This window comes from Grus americana, chromosome 4 (genome assembly GCF_028858705.1).
Source record: "Grus americana isolate bGruAme1 chromosome 4, bGruAme1.mat, whole genome shotgun sequence".
Lineage (NCBI taxonomy): Eukaryota > Metazoa > Chordata > Aves > Gruiformes > Gruidae > Grus > Grus americana.
Window position 1 is genome coordinate 31,384,247 of NC_072855.1, and position 20,214 is coordinate 31,404,460.

Consider the following 20,214-nt stretch of genomic DNA (forward strand, 5'->3'; position numbering starts at 1 on the left):
CACCTTTTTTAAGAAGGTTGAGGATGCCACCCAAGAGATGAAAAAATGTAGTACAAGAACAGAATCAATTCCTTAAAGATTTTCTTTGAATGGGTATAACAGATGACACATTTTATATTAAAGCAAAACTCCCCACATGAGTAAGAGACTCAGGACATCCAAATAGAAACCTTTGTTTAATTGAATCTGCTGCGTGCAAAAATGTTTGGGAAGGAAGCATCTTGCAGGAAAGGATAAACAAACTTCCATCTAACTTAACTATTTTATATACTGCATTTTCTATTCTAACCCTTATGTAAGGTGAGAGCGCAAAACCAATGTGAAACTCAAGATATGAAAGTTATCGCTGTAATATGGCACATTACTGAAGGATATCCTCATATTGCAGTGAGTCAATTTTTCATCAATGCAGTGTGCATAAGCCAAGTACCTTATGTTCATTGTTGTAAAAGCATTAGATGTCAGCTGTGACAGAGTTATGAAGGAGAGCAAGGATCTGGTTTACATTTGCCATACGTTTACCGTAGCGCGCGCGCGCGCAGACACTCACACATACATATAGAGAGAAGCTGTATTGCTGCCTGAATTTTTTTTCATAGGAGGAAGAATATCTCTCTAAATTTGAATTCATAACCATTTTAGGCCATATCTTCTGGAACTTGGAATAGTTTTTGGCAGCAGAAACAGTATTGTTTCATTTTGTAAAGCCATATTCAATACACCCTATCTGTGGCATAGACCCCCTTTGCCTTTATAAAACTCCCGTGTCACCATTAAGAGAGAGTAGTAAAAGGACATAGGCACGCGCAACACATTTTTAGGTGTTTCAATCAGATGTACTACCATGACAGGAAGCAAGGAAAAAACCCCAAACCAAAACACGACAAACAAACAAACAAACAAAATAAATCCCCGTGGAAAACACTTTGCAGATGGCTCCCACCCTGCTGCAGTTCAGCCCAAAGAGGGGTTCTCTTTGACTTGTTTGCTTCTAACTACCGCGTGGGAATTGGTCCTTGAATCCAACTAAAACCTGTGGACTTACCCACCACCACGCTACTACCGCCAAATAGTCCTTGACAGCAGCGGCAAAGACCTCACTGCTGTAAAGCCTCAACGGCCAGAGCTGGCCAGGGTGGGTTTCCCTTCTGCGCCCCTCCTCAGACACAGCACCACTAACACAGAAGCTTTTTGGTTTTAGCACAGGTCATGTCTGCAGCAGAAGGTTGCGCTGAAACAAGCTGCTCTGCCATAGCTAGGGCTTCAAAGGCCCTGTAATACAGGCAGGGGTGCTCTAATACTGACTTTCCAGGTTATTGCTGTATTTACTGGGCTTTGATGGAAGGTGTATCACCGTGTGCCTCTCAGATCTCTCCGTTTTCACTAGATTGTTAATTCAAAGTGAATGTTATGCTTGCGAAAGTGCCAGATGAACAGTTCTAGGAAGCAAAGTCCTTTTTTTTCTTTAACCAATGGAAAAGTGTGCTGTGGATAGCGATGTCACGTAATCCAGAAGGTTTTGCTGAAGCGTTTTAATTCCACTTCCCATTTCCTAAACTTGTTAAATTTTGGTTTTGCATACTATGCCCATTCATTTATCCCAAGACAGCTTGCCTCAAAAATACGGTGTTAATTACAAATCTGGTATCATTTTAGGAAGTGGTCATTGGTCCATTTAACATGGCGCACAACTGAGAATTTGTAGACTACAAACAGCAAATAATTGGCCCTTACCAATCAGAAATTTTTAAAGATTAATTTTAAAAACAAACAAGAACTGTTTTAAAAATTTTCTTCCAGCCAATTATTGCAAACCTTGACAAAATTAGACATTTGTGAGTATAAACTGTACAAAACTAAAGCTCTCTACATTGGTTCCTGGAGGCGTGTAGTATCACTCTGGGGAAGCGATAGTGCATGACTATGAACCGTGTATAAATACAAATACTTTCATGACCATTTTAGGTAGCTGAAATCCAACTAATGCATAACTTGATGTGCAACAGTCTCTTGGTTTGCAGTCTAGACAACACTGGCAGTCTTTAAAATTTATCGCTGAACACTGTCACAAAAATGTGTCAAAGTAAAATTTGCATAAAGGTTATACTGTAATGGCCTGGCAATCATCCCATCCTGTTCTGAGCTTGTTTTAAATACTTTTCAGATTGTTTGAAATACATCATACTTCAGTCCAAACACAAAGGAAGTCTGTGGGAAAGCATTCTTTAGCTTCCCAGATGGAGATAATATTTATGATACATATTTTTGTGAGAGCAACAGAGAAAATTCATGGTCATGGAACCACAATAATAGGAGTGCTTTATGACCACCACTTTCTACTAATTACCATAGATAATAGGCATAATTTAAAAAAAACTTAGATCCAACTGTTTTAGTCCATTTATATTTTTGAACCACATCTTCATTATTAAGTGGTAAATTTAGGAAGCAAGTTTTCAATGCAGAAAAGAGAAACAAATATTCATGACAGCCAAGAAAGTTTCAGTTTTTTAAAGAAATCATGATATTTGTTTTGCTTTACTTGCAGCTCTTGCCAGATTCTTCCCAATGCCTTCAAAATTATGACCATTTAATAGCAATTTGCAAATGCAGCAAATTCTTTGTGGTGAAGCAACTGTGGATCTCAGTAATAGTTGCCACTGTACTAATACTACAGACTGTAGCTCTGAGAAATGTGGGTAGCAACTAACCTTTCAAAAAGCTGTTGTGGCTTAGGATCTCTCATCAATTTTTGACAGTGCTCATATTCACATTATGAGTTGAGTAAAACAGATCCACGCTCTTTCCTAAAACCTTTACAAAGTCGGAAAAACTCTGAAAAACATTTATAAAGTCTGAAAATGACAGTATTTTTCCACTGTTTGAAAGATCACCTCTAAAAAGAGATTATCAGAGTTCCAATATTTGCATTTGCCATTGACCCTCACAAAACTAAGAAAAAACATTCCTTAGATGCCCAGATTATATTATTCATCTCCATATTTGAAAACGAAGCTATTCTGGCATAAGTGCAGGTCTGAATTGTACAGGAAATACAGTTAGAGAACCATATGATTTGAAAGTAATTTTGCTGTGATGGTGCTTCTGTAGTCTCTAAGGTTACAAATTATTATAACACCCAAGTTCAGCAAGGCACTTAAACATACTCTAAGAACACAGTAGTTCCACTGACATCCATTAATGCTTTTTTAATGTCTAGATTTAAGCACTGGAGCCTTGGTTTCCCATGACCATACTGAAGCAGTGAAGCCTTGGTCTCCTACAACCATCCAAGCAACATTCACTGTTGTCCGCATTTTCAGAATTTCTAATAACCATTATGATCTGAGAATGTGGATTTTTTTCCAGGTTGTTGAATTGCTCCACTAGAATATTCGCAAGAGGATTATTTTTAAAAAATACTCAATGGAAAAACATAAACTGTGGGAAATGAATGCATTTATACATCATGTTTTGTAAAGGTGCAATTAAAGATAACTGACTTTGAAAATCACCAACTTTTAGAGCTGTCATCTTCCTCTGGCTGACACATTTGCAGACTGAATCTCAGAAAAATGTAAATTCAGGATACAGCAAAATGCTCATTTCCATTTTTAATTAAGATTTCCTGTACATTCCTCGTTTTTGTTTGTACTTTTATCTTCTATGCTTGTCTCTCCTACACTGACCTGAATTATTGTTATAATGCAATACTAACAAATGTGCATCACTGTCAAGCCTACACATGCCAATATATTACTACTTATGTAGTAATAGTTTAGACTGGATCCCTACTAAGCCAGCTTCTATTCAAAAAACCCCAAACCACCAAACAAAACCCAACACATTAAGAGTCTTAAAAGCTAAATTAAAAATTGGTATGAAAAAATAATTAATCATTAAATTATCCCCATTCAACAAAACCAGAGTTGAGGTAAAGGGAGATCAAGACTTCAGAAAGACGTACTTGTAACAGGTCTGGAAACTTGGTCTCTGGTATTTTAACAGCAATAACATAAGAAAAAGATCTAAAATGTTAGATACTATTGTTCACAACAAGCTCACATGACTTTTTAAATAAGAATCTAATGCTGACAAGTGAGTGCTCAGTTGAAAAGGATTATGTAATGTGAGATGATTAGTAGAGATGACAGGGAAAAAACTGTAAGGAAATCATTCCAGAAAATAGGGAGCTCTTATGGAGCTTTTTGGAAGTTTTCCTACTACCTCTCCCAGGTACCTTACTGTGAGGACTAAGCCAGCAGGCAAGGCTCCATAGGCTTCCTGGGGAGTCAATTTACGTGGTGATACAAGCAGAAGCTCCTGGAAGAACCCAACTTTCTAACTCGCCATAAAAATCGTAGTTTTAGCCTTGTAAACCAGAATTTATTAGAAATTGTAACAGAAGAGAGTCAGCCTTCACATCTCATGGGCAAGCGTAATACTCAAGTAGCAAAAATGAACGGAAAGGCTTAAATTCAACTAAGCAATTTTTTTGTTTTCTCACATTAGTTTAATTACAATTCATGAAACAATGAAACAAACTTTATTACAACAGTACAGAAAATGCAAAACTACACTTTAAAAAACTCACAGCTTTTGTGTGGGGGACAGGCTCAGCTTCAAAGACGTGTGTCACCCCGGGTAAACTTCTCCCCTGGCTTCTTTCTACATTTACTGCCATCCTTCTGATAATCTTTTTCTTAAATTAATTTGCATCTCATTGACAGTGGTAGCTGCTGTCATGCTGAACGTTAGCTGCGTCCTAAAGCATCCCTTGCAAAGCACACAGCATTTAATCTAGAAATCTGGATTAAAATAGTAGCAATAATAGCGAGCATTTGGAAATAGCCCTGACTATTATACTCTTTAGTCTTGTAGGAATGACTTTGAGATAACATCAACTGTTTGAAACTGGAAAGCTTCTAAGCAGGCCACCATGAAGAACTGCAAGTAGTAAATATTAAAAGCAAAAGTCTCATAAAAGAGAGATAAGGAATTTGTACACCGAAACATTTGTTTACTTCATTCCTTTTTCAGTGACACATAAGCAAAATGTTTTAATGAGACTGAAATGCAGTCTGAGATTGCCTGTGCAGAGAAAACGATACAAATTCATCACATATACTCCAGTTAGTTTGATATCCCAATTAGCCCTTCCTGAAGAAGTATTCCTAGGCTATACAATTTCTTGGAAGGAATACAGCTGACAAACAAATCATCAAATCAACAATACATCAATTACATTTCCCAAAACCAATCATTACGTATCGATTTCTTCATCTCACTGCGTGCAGTAAATTTGCCAGCACTTTATCATCTGAAATCTTACAGAATTTATTAATACTTTTAACCAAAAAACTGTAGCAAACCAAATGTTTCACATTAGAAGAGAACCTCAAAAGTTTCAGAATTAATACTTAATTTAGATAAGCAACCAGGACTTCAAATGGTGAACCAAAGTTTGTCTGAACTATTTTGAACTTGACTCCTAAGTCCAAAAAAGTTTATTTTTGGAAGATTGACTCCAAAGCTCTTTCTATGGACTTCTCAAAAAATTAGTGTGACAATAGCCTCTCTCCAGTGACTGAGCAGTTCTGGAACCTGTTTCTTCCACAGGGTAATGAAAATAACAACAATTTTAAGCATTGCAAAGGAACATTGCTTTGAGATGCCTGAGGAAAGGCCTGCTTTCAGAGCAGCAAATTTTTCTTTTCTTATATCACTACAATCTGGAATACAAAACATAGGACATAGAAAAGTATTTTATTATTGCAATAAATGACAGATTTTCAGTAAACTGTGTTTAACTGCAAGTGTAAAGGCATGGAAATGGATATACCTTATCCAAACTAAGAAAACAATTGAACTGGTAACTAACAATTTTGACATGCAATTGTTCATTTGTGTATGTTAATTCATTTTTTTTTCTTCTGACATTGAGATATTAAACTACATTGTATCAAAGCAGCCCAAATACACATGAGAAATGTTTCCTATATTTACTCCAGATCAAATCAGAATATAGTTCTTATATGTTTGTGTATATTCAGTGAAAAATCTGTTTATCTTTTCACAGTTTTTTCCCCCTCAATCTTCTGGTACTATCTTGCTAAGCTAATTTGTGGATTGAATTTTGTTTTTAAATATTAACTACAACTTCCTGAGCCTTATTAAAAGCCTCTTAATAGTAATTCTATCTTTTTTCATGCAGAATGCTTTTCAATACTCCATCTCTTCCTTTCCTTAAATGCAGGGATATTACAATCCCTTATGAACTGAGCCCAATGCTACTTTCTGTTATATATGGTAGTTTTGTTGTCTCTTCCCCCCCCCCCCCAAGTCATGAGTAACTTCACATTTTATTAAAAAGAATAGGTGATATATCATTATCCTACAGGAGAGAGAAATGAACAATCACAGTTGGTTCTCTAGTTGTTTTCTCCCCATTTATATGGAACAATCACTAGACATAAAATCTAAGATGAGGTGGCAGAATGATGAAATATAGGGAACAAGTCAAAATTTCTTTTGCAAGCGGAGTTCACTGCTGTTTCATTTTTGTTTTAAATTTCATGGATTTTTACTCAAACTGTTCAGAGTCAAACTTCACAATTATGACTGTCTACTCCTTTACTGATTCATCATGTAAAAGAGCTGTCTTAGCAGCTGGGATTTTTCTGGCTAACCCTGAGCTTGATGAGACTACCAGCTTGGAGAAAGCATAAGACAGGGCACATGCAAAAATTTGCAAGATCCTTTACAAGGGAATGGACATTTTTTTTTCCCATTTTATAAATCAGTGGATAGTAATTAAATATTCTCCTTTTGTTGGTATTTTAATAATCGATACTCTTCTGGTTTTGTATGATACTGTTCTCTAAAAGCTTTATTACATTATACATATGAATATAGATGCGAACTGTCAGGATGCCCCAGGCATTACAGCTTGCTCATTAGTTCCAAAGATTATTCCAATCTCTGCAAATTCAGAATGTACAATTCTCAAATGACTATTTAAAAATCGACAATTTATTTAACCCAGGAAAGCATACAGGAGGGTCTAGTTGGTGTAGCCACTTATAGTTAATCCATTTATGCTTCTGCTATTCTGAACCATTAGTAACCATCAACTTCATGTTGTGGATAAACTGAATTGATTGTCATTCAACACAACAACAGGATAGCTTGATTACTGTGGGATCTTTCAATTAGACCTAACATCATTAACTTCTCACAATTAAGTTCAGGCGTTTCCTATTTCCGAGCCTTAGGAAGTCCTTCTGGGAAAGCAAAGGAAAAGAGGGTGCTGTATATCAACAACCTGAACCCTGGTGACTTGAGGGAGCAAAGAATGCTCTAACAGCTGGACCTGTTTGCAAAAAGTATCTTCAGTGTCAGTACATCCATCATGACTGAAGCAATTTACTGAAATGGAGCTAGTGCTGGTTAAAGATGCTAAACTTTAAGCCCTTAAAGCCTCAAACCTGCATTCATCTGCAGAGCAAGCACGACACATCCACACTGTCTCACCTCAGCTTCGGATTGAAGACAACAGATCAAAAGATAAGACGGGAGGTCATGCTCTGTTGCCACCATTAAAAGCAGTTTAAAATATGTTAACAAGGAACAGGTTTTCAGAAGAATTTAGTACCAGCAAGAGCAGAATGACGTCTCCTCAAAGGTCCTAAGATCTTAACTGTCATGGAAGTACCTGAAGTTCAGCACCTTTCTATTATGCCCCAAGGTGCCACCTCAAGGTTTGGGTGCCCAAATAACTTCAGCAATTCATCCCCATGTGCCTTTTCCCATATTCTGACCTCTATGAGCGCATATTTATGTGGAACTGTAATTGACACCGAGCATTAATCAGACAGTGGTGTGTTTTAGGCCTTAACTGCACTGTTTGAACTGCTGACCTTGAGAGAAAAGGTTTTATATACCGTTCCCAATCCCTTAAGTCTTCCTGTCACTGCAAAGCAAATACTTGACTTTTATGGATGGATTCAGTTTCAAGTCTGTTGTTTTTCTAATGTTTTGTTAAAATTACAAAAGTGGCTTTCAGGGAAAGTTTGTAAACATAGGCACATTTTTCATTACAGATTATTACCAACACAGGTTTTTGTAAAATAGTGTACGATTAGAGATAAGTGATAAAATCCTGCACGCAGGAACATTGTCTGTAGAAGTGTCCTGCGAACTTAGAGATAAATAATACCAGAAGCAACAGCAGATCATATCTTTTCCCTTTTTGCCAAACATTTTACAGTTGTTGGTAGAGGCTTCTTTAACCAAACTGGTACGAGATCACTCCCCTTCAGATCTACAGACTCCATCCCTTTTTACAGTACACACGGCTTCGCAGTTGCTGCAGCCATGTAACTCTCAGCCCTCCTTGAAACAATTACTTGTTTTGCTCCTTTCTGTGCTCACGTCCTTTCTTAGTTTTTCTATTAGTCTCACTGGAATTTTTATATTCTGTCTTTTTAAATATTTAATGGCAAAACACAAATCACGAATATATTCTCAAATATACTTCTCGTGAGTGTACATTTAAAAGATGAGTACGTGACCTCAAAACAAGATACAAGGAGATACATGGAAACTAGCAACATCAAAGCTATTAAAAAATGTAGTGTGGTACACTGAAAGCTAATGTGGGCAGAGTCATGGCACAGTGACTGTATCTGTACGTAATAAAAAGAAGTTTTATCTGTATTTTCAAATGATAATTATAGGACTTTGAAATTACATTATCAAAATTAATGTTGATAACAATATAAATCGTATACATAAATATTAACAACTATGCCTAGTAAAAAAAATGAGATGCTAAAGTAGAGCAGCTGAGCATACAGTTCTCACATATGATATTAATTTGGTTAATTTTTTTGTTTTAAACTTGAACTGTTTTCTACAGATGGGTAAGCTTAGCATTTCTGGTACTGCTAATCAGGTTTCTGTTTCTTCATCAAAACTCAGAGCCATACTTACTGCAAGATCAGTTGAACAGTTAACGTGGTAACTGTGATTGCATTAACTACCAAAGGAAGACCGTATTTGAGGGCTTCTGAAACCTTTTGCAAAACTTACATACAGCTTCCAACCATATCAGTTGAATGTTAATACTAGCAAAGGGTTTACATAAGGAAGCCATGGCTAGCAGCTGAGGATGCTGTGTTGGCATACAGTACTTTAGATCTGTGAATTTGTGCTCTAGTAAAACAACTACTGAGGCACTACAGCTGACAGAAAAAACCCCCACACAATTAATAGAAACCAGATTTGAAAAAAAACAACCCAACAAACCAAAAAAAAAACCCCAAACAAAAGAAGCTAGATGATGCCAAATGAAAAAAAGGCAGAGAGAGGAGTAAACAATTACAAATTGGTTATTAGCAAGAATAAGCAGCATAGCTAGGAAAGCCAGACTTTAAGACGAATTCTGTAGTGCCACAGCCAGCACAACTCTTCCCATGAAAGCCAACGGGAGTTTTATTGCCAGGGAAGCTGTCCATTAAAATTTTGTAATGGTACTCTTCACTCTGTGTAGACAGTGAAACTCTCTGGTTGCATTAAAATTGCAAAACATTATTTCAAACTCAGCAATACTTCTTCTTGCAAGAACATATGCTCATGGGGCTAAGCTGAAAACCAAAGAACTACTACAAAATATTTCCACTCCTCCAGACACAGTTTGTTTCCTAAGAGGGCTAATGATACCTGATAGCAGCAGAAAACCAAAATTAAAATCAAACTCATAGAAGACACTTATTCATTTAGCCTTGAGAAAAACATATAAAATATATAAAATTATATATATAAAGTGAATATAAGGCACCTTTCAAATTCACAGCTCAGCCATTTCCAGACCTTTAAAAGAGCTCATGAAACTCAATTCTATAAACACTTTATTCTCCAAGCCATTTGAAGAAAAATCTGACAAGTTATTGAAACAAGGCTGAAAAATACATTTTATCTCCAATCAATTAGTCGTGGAATCACCTTCATAAGAAATTGGGGGAAAACATTAGAAAAAAAATCTCTGCAGTTTATGAGCATCCTACCTTTCTTTTGCGCAGTTTCACTTGGCTGTCTGAATATTCTTGTGTGGTCAAATTATCCCTTACATGTAAACACTGAATGTCTTCTGCTGAACTGACATTTGAAAGGCATTTGTTTTCAGGGGCCACTTGAGGTTCTGTGAAACCACTTTCATCCAGACCATTTTCCACTGCCGGGATGAGAGAGCAAGGAGAAGATTGCATAAGGCAGTCACTGGATCCCGCTGCTGCACATAGTTGTCTATCACTGCTGGTACATGATTCAGAAGAAATCCCACTCTCTACCACATCACACTCAGACTTTCCAAGCCCATCTTTAAAAGCATCAGATTTCCGGCGCTGTTGTGCAATTACAGCAGTATGAAGCAGCTGCTTCCCAGGCATAATCATTTCTTTCACATTTGGAGAATTAGAAAGATTTCCTTTCTCTACATCTACTACTTCATTTAAGCCTTCATAATTACAAAGCTCCAGGCTTTGGCCAACACTGCCACAAACATCATCTTCTTCCATCTCCTCTACAGGAACTGTATCACAGCCAGGTTCCTTACTTATATCTCCAATTAATCCAGATGCTTCAGCTGCCTTGTTACTCTCTCTTATTGGTACCATCTGTGTTAAGGAGCCTGCTCCATTTAAATTCTTCTCTTCATGTTTTGGTTCCCTTCCTACAGCAGTGATGGGGTAATTAACACTATCCAGGTTGAGTGCTGAATAGTCATCATCGTCATCAGACACATGGACTAGCGTTTCTGTGCTGGCCTCCAGAAAATGCTCCTCATCCTCATGGTTATCGTTTTCATCCACCTCCTTTGAAATGTTTCCCAGCTGCTTTGCAGGGAAGCCAATCAGCTCCCCACTGTAACAGCACTCTGGAAACGAAGCGCATTTTTCTTTCCGGTCCACACTCAAAACCTCATCTTTTTCCATACTTGTCTGCAAGTTATCAGCTACAAGTCCGTGACGACATGCTGTATTACACTCCACAGACTCCAAAGCCAATCCCATCCATTGGGTCACATGCTCTTCCCAGCTTTTCTTTCTGATTGCTAGAGACATGTCATAACAGTTCAGCAGCAGGCTGCAACGTACCTTCCGCGGAGGACCAGAGGAGATGTCATGGCTGCTGTGTACTGCTCCAGAGGGAAAGAGGGTTTCATCATTTTAACATCTGAAAGAAATAAAAAGAGGACTCGGCTATTGAATCAATGCCAAATAGGAGGAAAAAAAAAAAAAGAGAAAGGGAAGGAACAGTTTAAACAAAAGTGTAAAAGCAAGATAAGACTGCAGGACCAGAAGGACAGCAATTTAGAAGACTGTTTTGTTTAAAGTTTCAATACTTTTCATACAAAGCTTGACAGCACCCATAATTCAATATAATTTTTTTCTGATTACTCTCCAATATCAAGTAAACAACAATGGTATAAACAGGCACATGGACAGGCAAGTAGCTCCGGAGCCAAATTTTGACAATAAGTCTCTCTTCACTATGTCTGTCATAAGATATTAATTTCCATGGGTGTAAGTGGCATTATGTCTTGTGATTGCTTTGCACACAAAGTTATTTCGTATTTCCTCCTCACCCAGAGATACCCATGTAGTGCAAAATTTTGGCTGCTTCCCCAAGAGGCAGAGCAGAACTTGAGGGTTATTCTGAATTCACCAAAGTTATAAAACACTTGTCTTATGAGTAGCTTTGGCCCATTCAGTGGCTCTCACTTTTATTATTATTAATTATTATTATTATTTCAATCTCTTCAGGACAAGTTGTAATTACAAGTTGCAGGGGAAATCAGCTGTTGTGTGGTAATAAAAAAATACAACCCTAGGAAAACTTATCTAAGGTTTTGGCATATTTCTTACCTTAAATACATTATAAAACCTGAAATAAAAAAAAAAAACCAACAAACAACTTTGGTGAATATATTTGGGATCTATTATGGTAAGGAAGGGAGGAACCCCTTATTTAGGAGGGGGCTCTCCAGATGGCTAGGTTGTGAGCCAGTATGGTCAGCCCTAACTGTGCCTCTCACCTGGACCATTGGGCTCTGCCACAGCCCACTGTCCCCACTCGATTATCTAGGTGGGTATTTTTCACCGACTGCTGTATCGGGTCTTCTGGATGATGGCATTTGAGATACGTTAATCTTGCGACATTGCATGTACAAATTAGTACAAAGAAAATACCTCGTATTAATTTATGCATTATGAAACAAAATGAACAAGTTCTTTGTCAAATAACAAAACAAAACTTCTGGCCCATAAAACATTAGAGGTTCAAGGAGCAGACGCTTCTACTTTTCACTCCCTACATAAGAACTGTCAGCACTTAGCATGGATCTGCTTATTGATTTCAGCAATAAAGAAGATTAAGTACTGAGTTTGTTCTGGGTCATTTCAGTCCACTAAGGCAAATTCTGATTGCCCACCAGGCCACAAAGCTGCCTTGACAAATCACATGCCTGAAGGTATAAAAGTATTCATCTTGAAAGAAATGCAGAATTATGCCTGTGCAACTGAACCTCTGCAAATTATGTCTTGACAAACTGACTTTCAGGATAGAGTTGTACACGCTCCGAGATCTTTAACCTTCTTTGAGGATGGCAAGCTTCATTTCACATTCACATTTTCCACCTCTGTGGAGACTGTGCTTAAAAAGAAAATATATTCATAGGGTAAGAGAATTCCATGCACAAGTCATTAGAGTGTGGGAGGCTGAAGAAAACGGAAAAAAACACACAAAGCCAGGCCAAAAAAATTTATCTGCTTTCAGAGGCAAAATTTGGTAGTAAGAAGTTAATACAGCTTTAAGATTCTCTTTTCTTTCCTAGTTGAATATGAGAGCAAGCCTAAATATTAAAATGTAAAGTCAAATTATTGTATAAATTTGTAATGCGTTGACATTCTTATTCTGACTTCACTTCATATTTTTATTCTCCTACTATTTCTAAGTGTCTGTGGTCCAAAATTGCCGCAGGGTGCAAATCAATAACGATAATACTGTTAACTTCTGCTGCACCTCTTCCTGATGGACCCTAAAGCTCTTCAGAAGCAATGAAATTAGTTTTACAAGACTACTGTGGTTTGTTTTGACCTCTGAAAAAGGGCAGGTTTACTAAAAGGGGCTCTATGATTTCTGCTGCCCTCCATTAGCACTACTTGGAGTTGTACCTGGGTGCAACTCATTTGTAGCTTCCCTCTCTCTTCCCCTACTAGAATATCAGCTCCATCTACAGAAAATTAAACATGGTTGTTACAGCCATATAGGAGAATTTCTGACAAAAATCAAGAAAAGATACCAGTAATATTAAGTGTAAAAAGCTAAAAAATGCAATTGCCTAATGACATATATGCATCCATCTACCTAAGATTTAGGCTGCTCTCAATATGCAGAAGGCAGGCATTCAAAGAGTTAACGGGTGTGTGTTAATCTTGCTGCTGCTAAATGGAGTTACACGTGTGCAGAAAGGGGAGAACAGATCCCTTACTGTTTTTCATTTTTTGGATGTGGAGAGTTATATTTCATGGGGGATGAAAAACAAATAAATTTTACTTTAGGAACCCTTCTGTTTTACTTGTGCTATCACTAGTTTTGGCTGCCTCATGGACTGCAGAAAAAACGATTAAACAGAAGAATATCAAATACTTTGCTTGAAATGCAAGACAAATAAATATATGACAAGGGTACTTTCATTGTTCTCTAAAATATGAGCTTATGTTAGCACTGAGTAGGAAAAATTTACCTTACATATGCCCCCTCTCCAGGCAGCTTCAGCTACCAATCCCTGAAATCCCCTCATTCCCATGGTACATGGAGGAGCCCATGGTCTGGTGGAAGCTTACTTTTCTTCCACTCCCCCGTCTGCATTATCTGCTACAATTCAGCTTAGAAATTCTTTTCCTACTATAATTGCTTGACAGTTATGGGCCAACAAGGAATTTTTTTCTCTCTTCTACGCCTGTATTCAGAATAACCTATTTTCTTTGCACTCACACGCAGGAACATAAGCTGTACTTTGGAGGACTGACTCCAAACCTCTCCAGACCTCTGAATGAGATTCATAACTGTGCTCCTTTCTCTGCCAGAGAACAAAGTGCGCTGCCACTTGCAGAAGAAAGGGTTCCTGCCTTGATCACTGCTTTTCCACTATTGCTGCTCACTTTTTCTCTTTACATGCAGCATCTTTGGTCCTCTGAGAAATGCCCCTCTCAAGTCCTTTTGTACTGTTCACCAAGGGAAGAAGCATCCCTCCTTCTCCCTTTCCATCAGTATCATCCCACAACTAGAAACCTTTATATTTGATTTTTCTAGATTTTTAAGACAAGCAGATGAACTCTCAGCAGTCTGTTGAAATGTTTTGTAGCGTGAAAAGACCTTTTCTTCCGGTCAAAGCATCCGTCGGTATAATGCCGTCCACTCAGCTGCTCCCATAATTAAGACTCATATTTTGGTTTTACTTTTCAATAGCACTAAGATTGGTACTGCTTAATACTATTAACTATCTGAAGAATAAGCTTTGAAACAAAATATGAATGATGGACAGAAAAGGCTTGGTCCTGGGTGTGGACTTGGTGATATTGACTCAGTAGGCAATTCTTGACCAAAGGAAATGGAAGTGAGCAGTGGGCGATCATGCTGCAGCAGAATCCCCTTCAAGCACCCTCTGTGATGCTTCATGGTGTTTACAAAACAAGATGTCATTTTAGATGGATTTTTTTAATAATTTACTGCCTCTCTCCTTTCGCTGTAAAATATAATGGAAATGAAAAATAGGGCAAGCTTTTATGCTTGTTTATTTTCAGAAGTTTTGTACGAAATCTCACAGAACAGATAGTTACTTTGCAACAGATAAAGCAGAGTGATGTGATGTATAAGATGAACCAGTAGGCTCTCCTATAATTAGATTGTCTAGCATTTTCCTTCAAAGAGGATTCCTGTGATTTTTTTTCTGTGAAGTTCAAATTAAACTGTTCCCAGCAGGCTGTTGAAAATCAGACAGAGAAGCGCCCTTTCTTTATCTCATGAAATTCCATTCAGATTTGGCTGTGCTGCACATTTTTCAAGAATCTTTTTACCTTCTCTTGCTTCTCTCCTCAAGGAAACGTGATGGCCTACAAGAAGTGTCTTTAAACAAAACGGCCCAAATACCTACGACTGACACCCTGCAAAAGCTGCGCAGGCTGACGCAGGAAGACCTAGGAGCTGGAGCTAGAGTGAGAATGGAAAGGAGAGGAAGGAGACTTACTCAAATGTCTGTATCTGTGACTACCCAGACCCATCAGAGACCCGACTCCCCTTCTGGGGCACAAGATGGGACAAGAAAACCTCCCAGTTACAAGAGTGGGGAGGCAGGGGCACACAACCAGGGCTCTCTGGTCCTCCACCTCCTCCCTCAGCCTCCTAGGACACAGGAGTGGAGCCCACCCTGGTTTTCCCAGGCTGGAAGAAAGGGGTGAGGATAGAAACATAGAGCCATTCAGCAGCAACAGCCATGCCACACCATTAGAGTGGGAGGGCTATGGCGAAAGCAGGCACAAATAAGCCACCGCCATGCAGGAGGACACCTCAGTGGCATCCCTGGCTGGCCAAGGCAAGGACAGCCACTGACCCAGGTCTGACGTCCCTGCTAGCCCCACCAGACCCACCATACTGACAATTCATTGCACCACACACGACCTCCTCCAGATTGCAATTAAAAAAAAAAAAATAGGCTTTAGAAGGGAGAAAGTTGCGAAGAACATGGCAGAGTTTACTAAGTATGAGTGGCGGGAGAGTTTCAGCGAGGGCGGCCCAGGCAGTACAGCCCCTACCGTCCTGCCAGTGGAATTCAGTTTTTGCTAACGCTTTACATGGGATGCAAATCTTTTCTGCGAAAAAATAAGGCAAAGCGTTAGGCTTATGAACTTATACAGAGATGAAAGACTGTTTCAGTACATTTTTTACATAGCAGGCGTACGTAAGCAACGGAGATCAAGCAGAAATATTTATTTTGTTATCATTATTTTATCTTCGTTGGGCTGTGACCCCAGTCAGCAAACTTTGTTTAAGGAAGTCTGAGTGAACAGGGTCTGTTTCCTATAAACTAATCTTACATCTTCCTGGTCTGGCTTACATTCAGCTCTTTCAGTAACTCCATACCAAGCTCTGAGACAGAATGTTGTTTACAAATAATTTGAGATAAACCATAAGCCTCTAAGTCTTCAAACAGCTAGTTATTTTAAAGTATCTCCTGTTTTAGAATTTACAGTCCTTCCTTCTCTTATTTCCTGGACATATACCACCTTTTGGATTTTACTGACGTGGAGGCTCACCTTGTCTGCAGTTTCTATATAAACAACCTTTACAGTGCATAGGTATAGACCGTTCTAAATACTGATGTCCTAGAATAGAAGTATAAGGATTATTTGTTGTAGGGTCTTAATCTAGTGAATACCAGATGCATTTTCCCTAATTTATTTTATCTATAAGAGATAATAATGTAGGATCAAATATTAAAAACTGTTTGAACTAATAACTATTTTGAAAATATTTACTTTATTCTAAAAATCAGAAAAGATGTAGTACTTTTAAGACAAGTATGTCTTCAGAATGAAATCATAAAACAGTTGAAAACTTTCACATAAATTTTAAAGGTAAGGTTTGCATATGTATGCATGTGATGAACTTATATATTATAAATGTCAACACAGGCCAGTAATATAGCGGTTGCTGATTTTTGTACAGATAAACACAAACATAGCCCAATAGTCTCTTTTTTACATTGTTGTAATTTTCTTTGAGGATATTTCTTCCTGTTCGTTTTCAGCTATGAATTGGTGGACAGAAATAGAAGTGCAGTCTTTGTGTAGCAGTGCAAGGTGGTGAGTAATTAATACTTGACTGAAATGCATAGCCCAAGTCCTGCTGGCTCCAACAGACGATTTGGGGCTTCTGTGAAAGTATGCGGAGCATACCTGATATTCCCATTTTTCAAGAAAAACTAAGGAAGTCCTGCCTATGCTGCGACAAACAGGAATATTAAAACTGACTCAGGTACAATGTATGTATGGTTCTGCTTTAAAAATTATTTTTAAAGGACTCAATGCAATCCATGTAACTATAGAGACAGTACAGCTTACTTAATAGAAGTTGCTTTCACCTGTGAGATAATGAAAATTTTGCTAACAGGTTGACTCAGGTATAACTATCTGAATGGAAATTTTTCAGCGACTTAATACTCAGGTCATACAAAGTGAGACAGATAGGGAGAGTTTCTGAATGTATTTATAATACAGTCTTAGGTGGCAAAGGACTGAATGATATATTGCATTATTTAGGATTACTAAAAGTCATAGGCTAAGATTTTGGTGATATTCTAATACAAGTGCCAATCCCCAAAGTTTTCTAAAAGAGGGAGAATGAATAACAGCTATGTACAAAATATAGCGATTTAATTTTACAGAAAATGATGTTTCTTTTTTTATTGAAATATTTCTATGCAACATGAGAGTGTGACATTCTACCATATGAACCATAATAAAAAGTGCTTTCTGGAATTATTCTTGGTCCTCATTTTCTGGTAACATACTTTAAAATAATAGGCAATATTAAGAAAACCTTATGAAACACTCTCGAACACTAGTGTTGGAATGATATTGCATTGTGCCTTCAGTACGCACCAGAAACATGCACTGCTTTGGACAGCGTGGCTTTGGTATCAGTATTTATTACAGAGGTAGGAACTAAGTGCAACATACGAACATTCCTACCAGCACATATCTTATAATACAGGATTTTAAAAATAGACTGTTTCAATGCACCACCAATTGCTGGCCAGCTGTAGATCAAACACAAAAAAAATGGCAACAGATAACAACCCTCAGATAAGTCTGAGGAACTGACTTGTACTGAAATGTCAGTTAGAAGAAGTTTCAGGACAAGAAAATAAAGTGATCAGGAATGAACTGGTAGAATTGAACAACAATACCCAAACGAGAAATTACTGAACTCGTAACCCTGACAGATACCCAAAGTTACTCTCTCTGTAGACAGGAACAAAAGGGAACAATTACGACGCCTGCAAGGCAGAGGGGGGAAATCTGGGGAGCTGCAAGAGGGACGTTCTACCAGGCTAATAGCAAATGCATTTGGAGTCATAGACATGTTTTGTTGGAGAAGGGAGATGCACAGGGACAGAAGGGATCCTGACCAGGGCTTGGAACAGGTGTTTGAAGTACAGCCTTTCTAGGGTAAGAAAGAGACTCTTTTTTCCAATCCTCTTCTCTCTGAAGAGGAAGCAGAGGGATTTTTGGCCCACAAATTCCAGTCTCCTTACTAAGCCTTATGGGTGGTATTCTCTGCACAACGAGAAGGCTGGAGGAACAGGGGGAATTGCTCTGCACGCTCAGCCTTGGGGTGCTGCGAGCAACGGTGGGATGCACCAAAAGTGGTTTTTAAAATCAAATCAAATAAAGACCACTTGGTCCTGAACTATATGCTAGCAAGTCTGATCTCCATATGCAGTAAATTGGCTGAAAATCTTAGGAAGAATGAAAATAAATAAATAAAAAGAAAACAGAAACCCAAAAGTTAGAATATATGAGAATTTGTTAATATTTTTTTAAAGAGGGAGACTATTAATAGATGTTCAAAGGCAGCTATTAGAATCTGTGCTTTTTAGGTTATTCAGGAGAAAAGCAGTGAGATGACAAAGTGTGTTAATGATACAGAAGGACCCAATTGCAGTAGAGAGCTAGGAGATAAAATTGCATATAAATATATGTCAATATATATAATGGTATGCAGTTATAAAAAATAATTCTAACTATAAATGCATAATATAAACCTCTATGATATCTGCTACCAATCAGGAAAAAAAACCCAAAACTAAGAATCACTGTGGCTGGTAATCTGGAACTGAATTTCAAGTACAGTGAAAATCAGAAAGTGTGTAGTACAGTAGGCAAAAGAGAAACTGAGCATAAAGTGGCATAATAGTGTTTTCTAAGTTCTCATTATTCCATGAACTGAAAACTGTATGCAGTTATGGTCATTTCATCTTGGAAAGAGAAATGGAGCACGAAAAGGTATGGCAAAAAACCAATACAGACAATGCAAAGTATGGTATAGCTTCTGTCTGAGGAGCCATGAAATAGGCTAAGATTTCCTGCCTGGGAAAGACAGGATTTAGAGCCATAAGAAAATCAACAGTATCATGAAGAAGGAGAATATTTATTCATTGTGCCTCATATTACAGGATCTTGCAGAGGACCAAAGTAGAAACAGAAAGCAGAAATACTAAAACAGAATTTTTTTTTTTCGCTTATGCATGTAAAGAAATAGCATCTATAACATACAGTAAATATAAATTATACACTGCAAAAAGCCTGTGATTTCTGATAGAAGAAAAACCACACAAGCTGTTAATCAAGCCATGTACCTGAAGTTATTCTTGTGACTTGATAAGGATTTCCTTTCCTGTGGCGATCAGTGTCATTACCCCTTTAGCAAGCTATTTTCTTTTCTCCTTTATAGATTCTGACACGTCAGATGTGCTCATTATAGTTTACTGTCAGTGAAAATGTGTAATACTGTTAAGGTTATTAACATCCTTTCTTCAAAAGACATTTAACATGTTACAAAAATTGTGATACTGTCCAGCAGTTATAAGATCTCACTACATAAGACACCCCAAACTATAAAGTTGGCAAGTTGTTCAGAGACATCCAAAGTCTTGCTTGTCTTGTGAAAATATTATTGGTTCCTAAGATATGAGCCCAAACTTTGTCAATATGCCTTAATTTATTGTTAGAAAACACCAAAGTAAAGCAACTCCATGCTGTTTTCATTCCTCCTCTAAAAGTAGCTGCATTACCAGTGCTCATCATCATACAAAGAAGGGCTTTTACTTGTAGCCAATGTGTGATTACAGTGGGTTTTAGCTTGGTTGCATTTGTATTTGGTTCATTTCCAGTGCTGAGCTTCAGATCAGCTAAGCCTCTTCCTCAAGGATGACAAAAGGGAAATGACAGGATCCAAACTGATCCACAGTTATCCAGGCTTACTTAAGATCTGTGTTATTTACACCCGATTTAATTATCAAATCAAAACCAATTTTAAAAAAAACAATTTTAAATATCCAACTTTATGTTTTTGTACCGTTTGGTATTC

At 37.7% G+C, this 20,214-nt stretch overlaps 1 protein-coding gene across 3 annotated transcripts in view; it reads right to left on the minus strand.

The window, feature by feature from the left end:
• Positions 1–20,214, minus strand: part of DLC1 (DLC1 Rho GTPase activating protein) — a 236,988-nt gene that overhangs the window by 208,911 nt on the left and 7,863 nt on the right. For all 3 annotated transcript variants that reach the window (XM_054823299.1, XM_054823298.1, XM_054823297.1), the window contains exon 2: positions 10,068–11,235. In XM_054823299.1, the coding sequence (XP_054679274.1) occupies positions 10,068–11,123 (1,056 nt within the window). In that variant the 5' untranslated portion in view covers positions 11,124–11,235. The remainder of the gene's footprint in view (positions 1–10,067; positions 11,236–20,214) is intronic.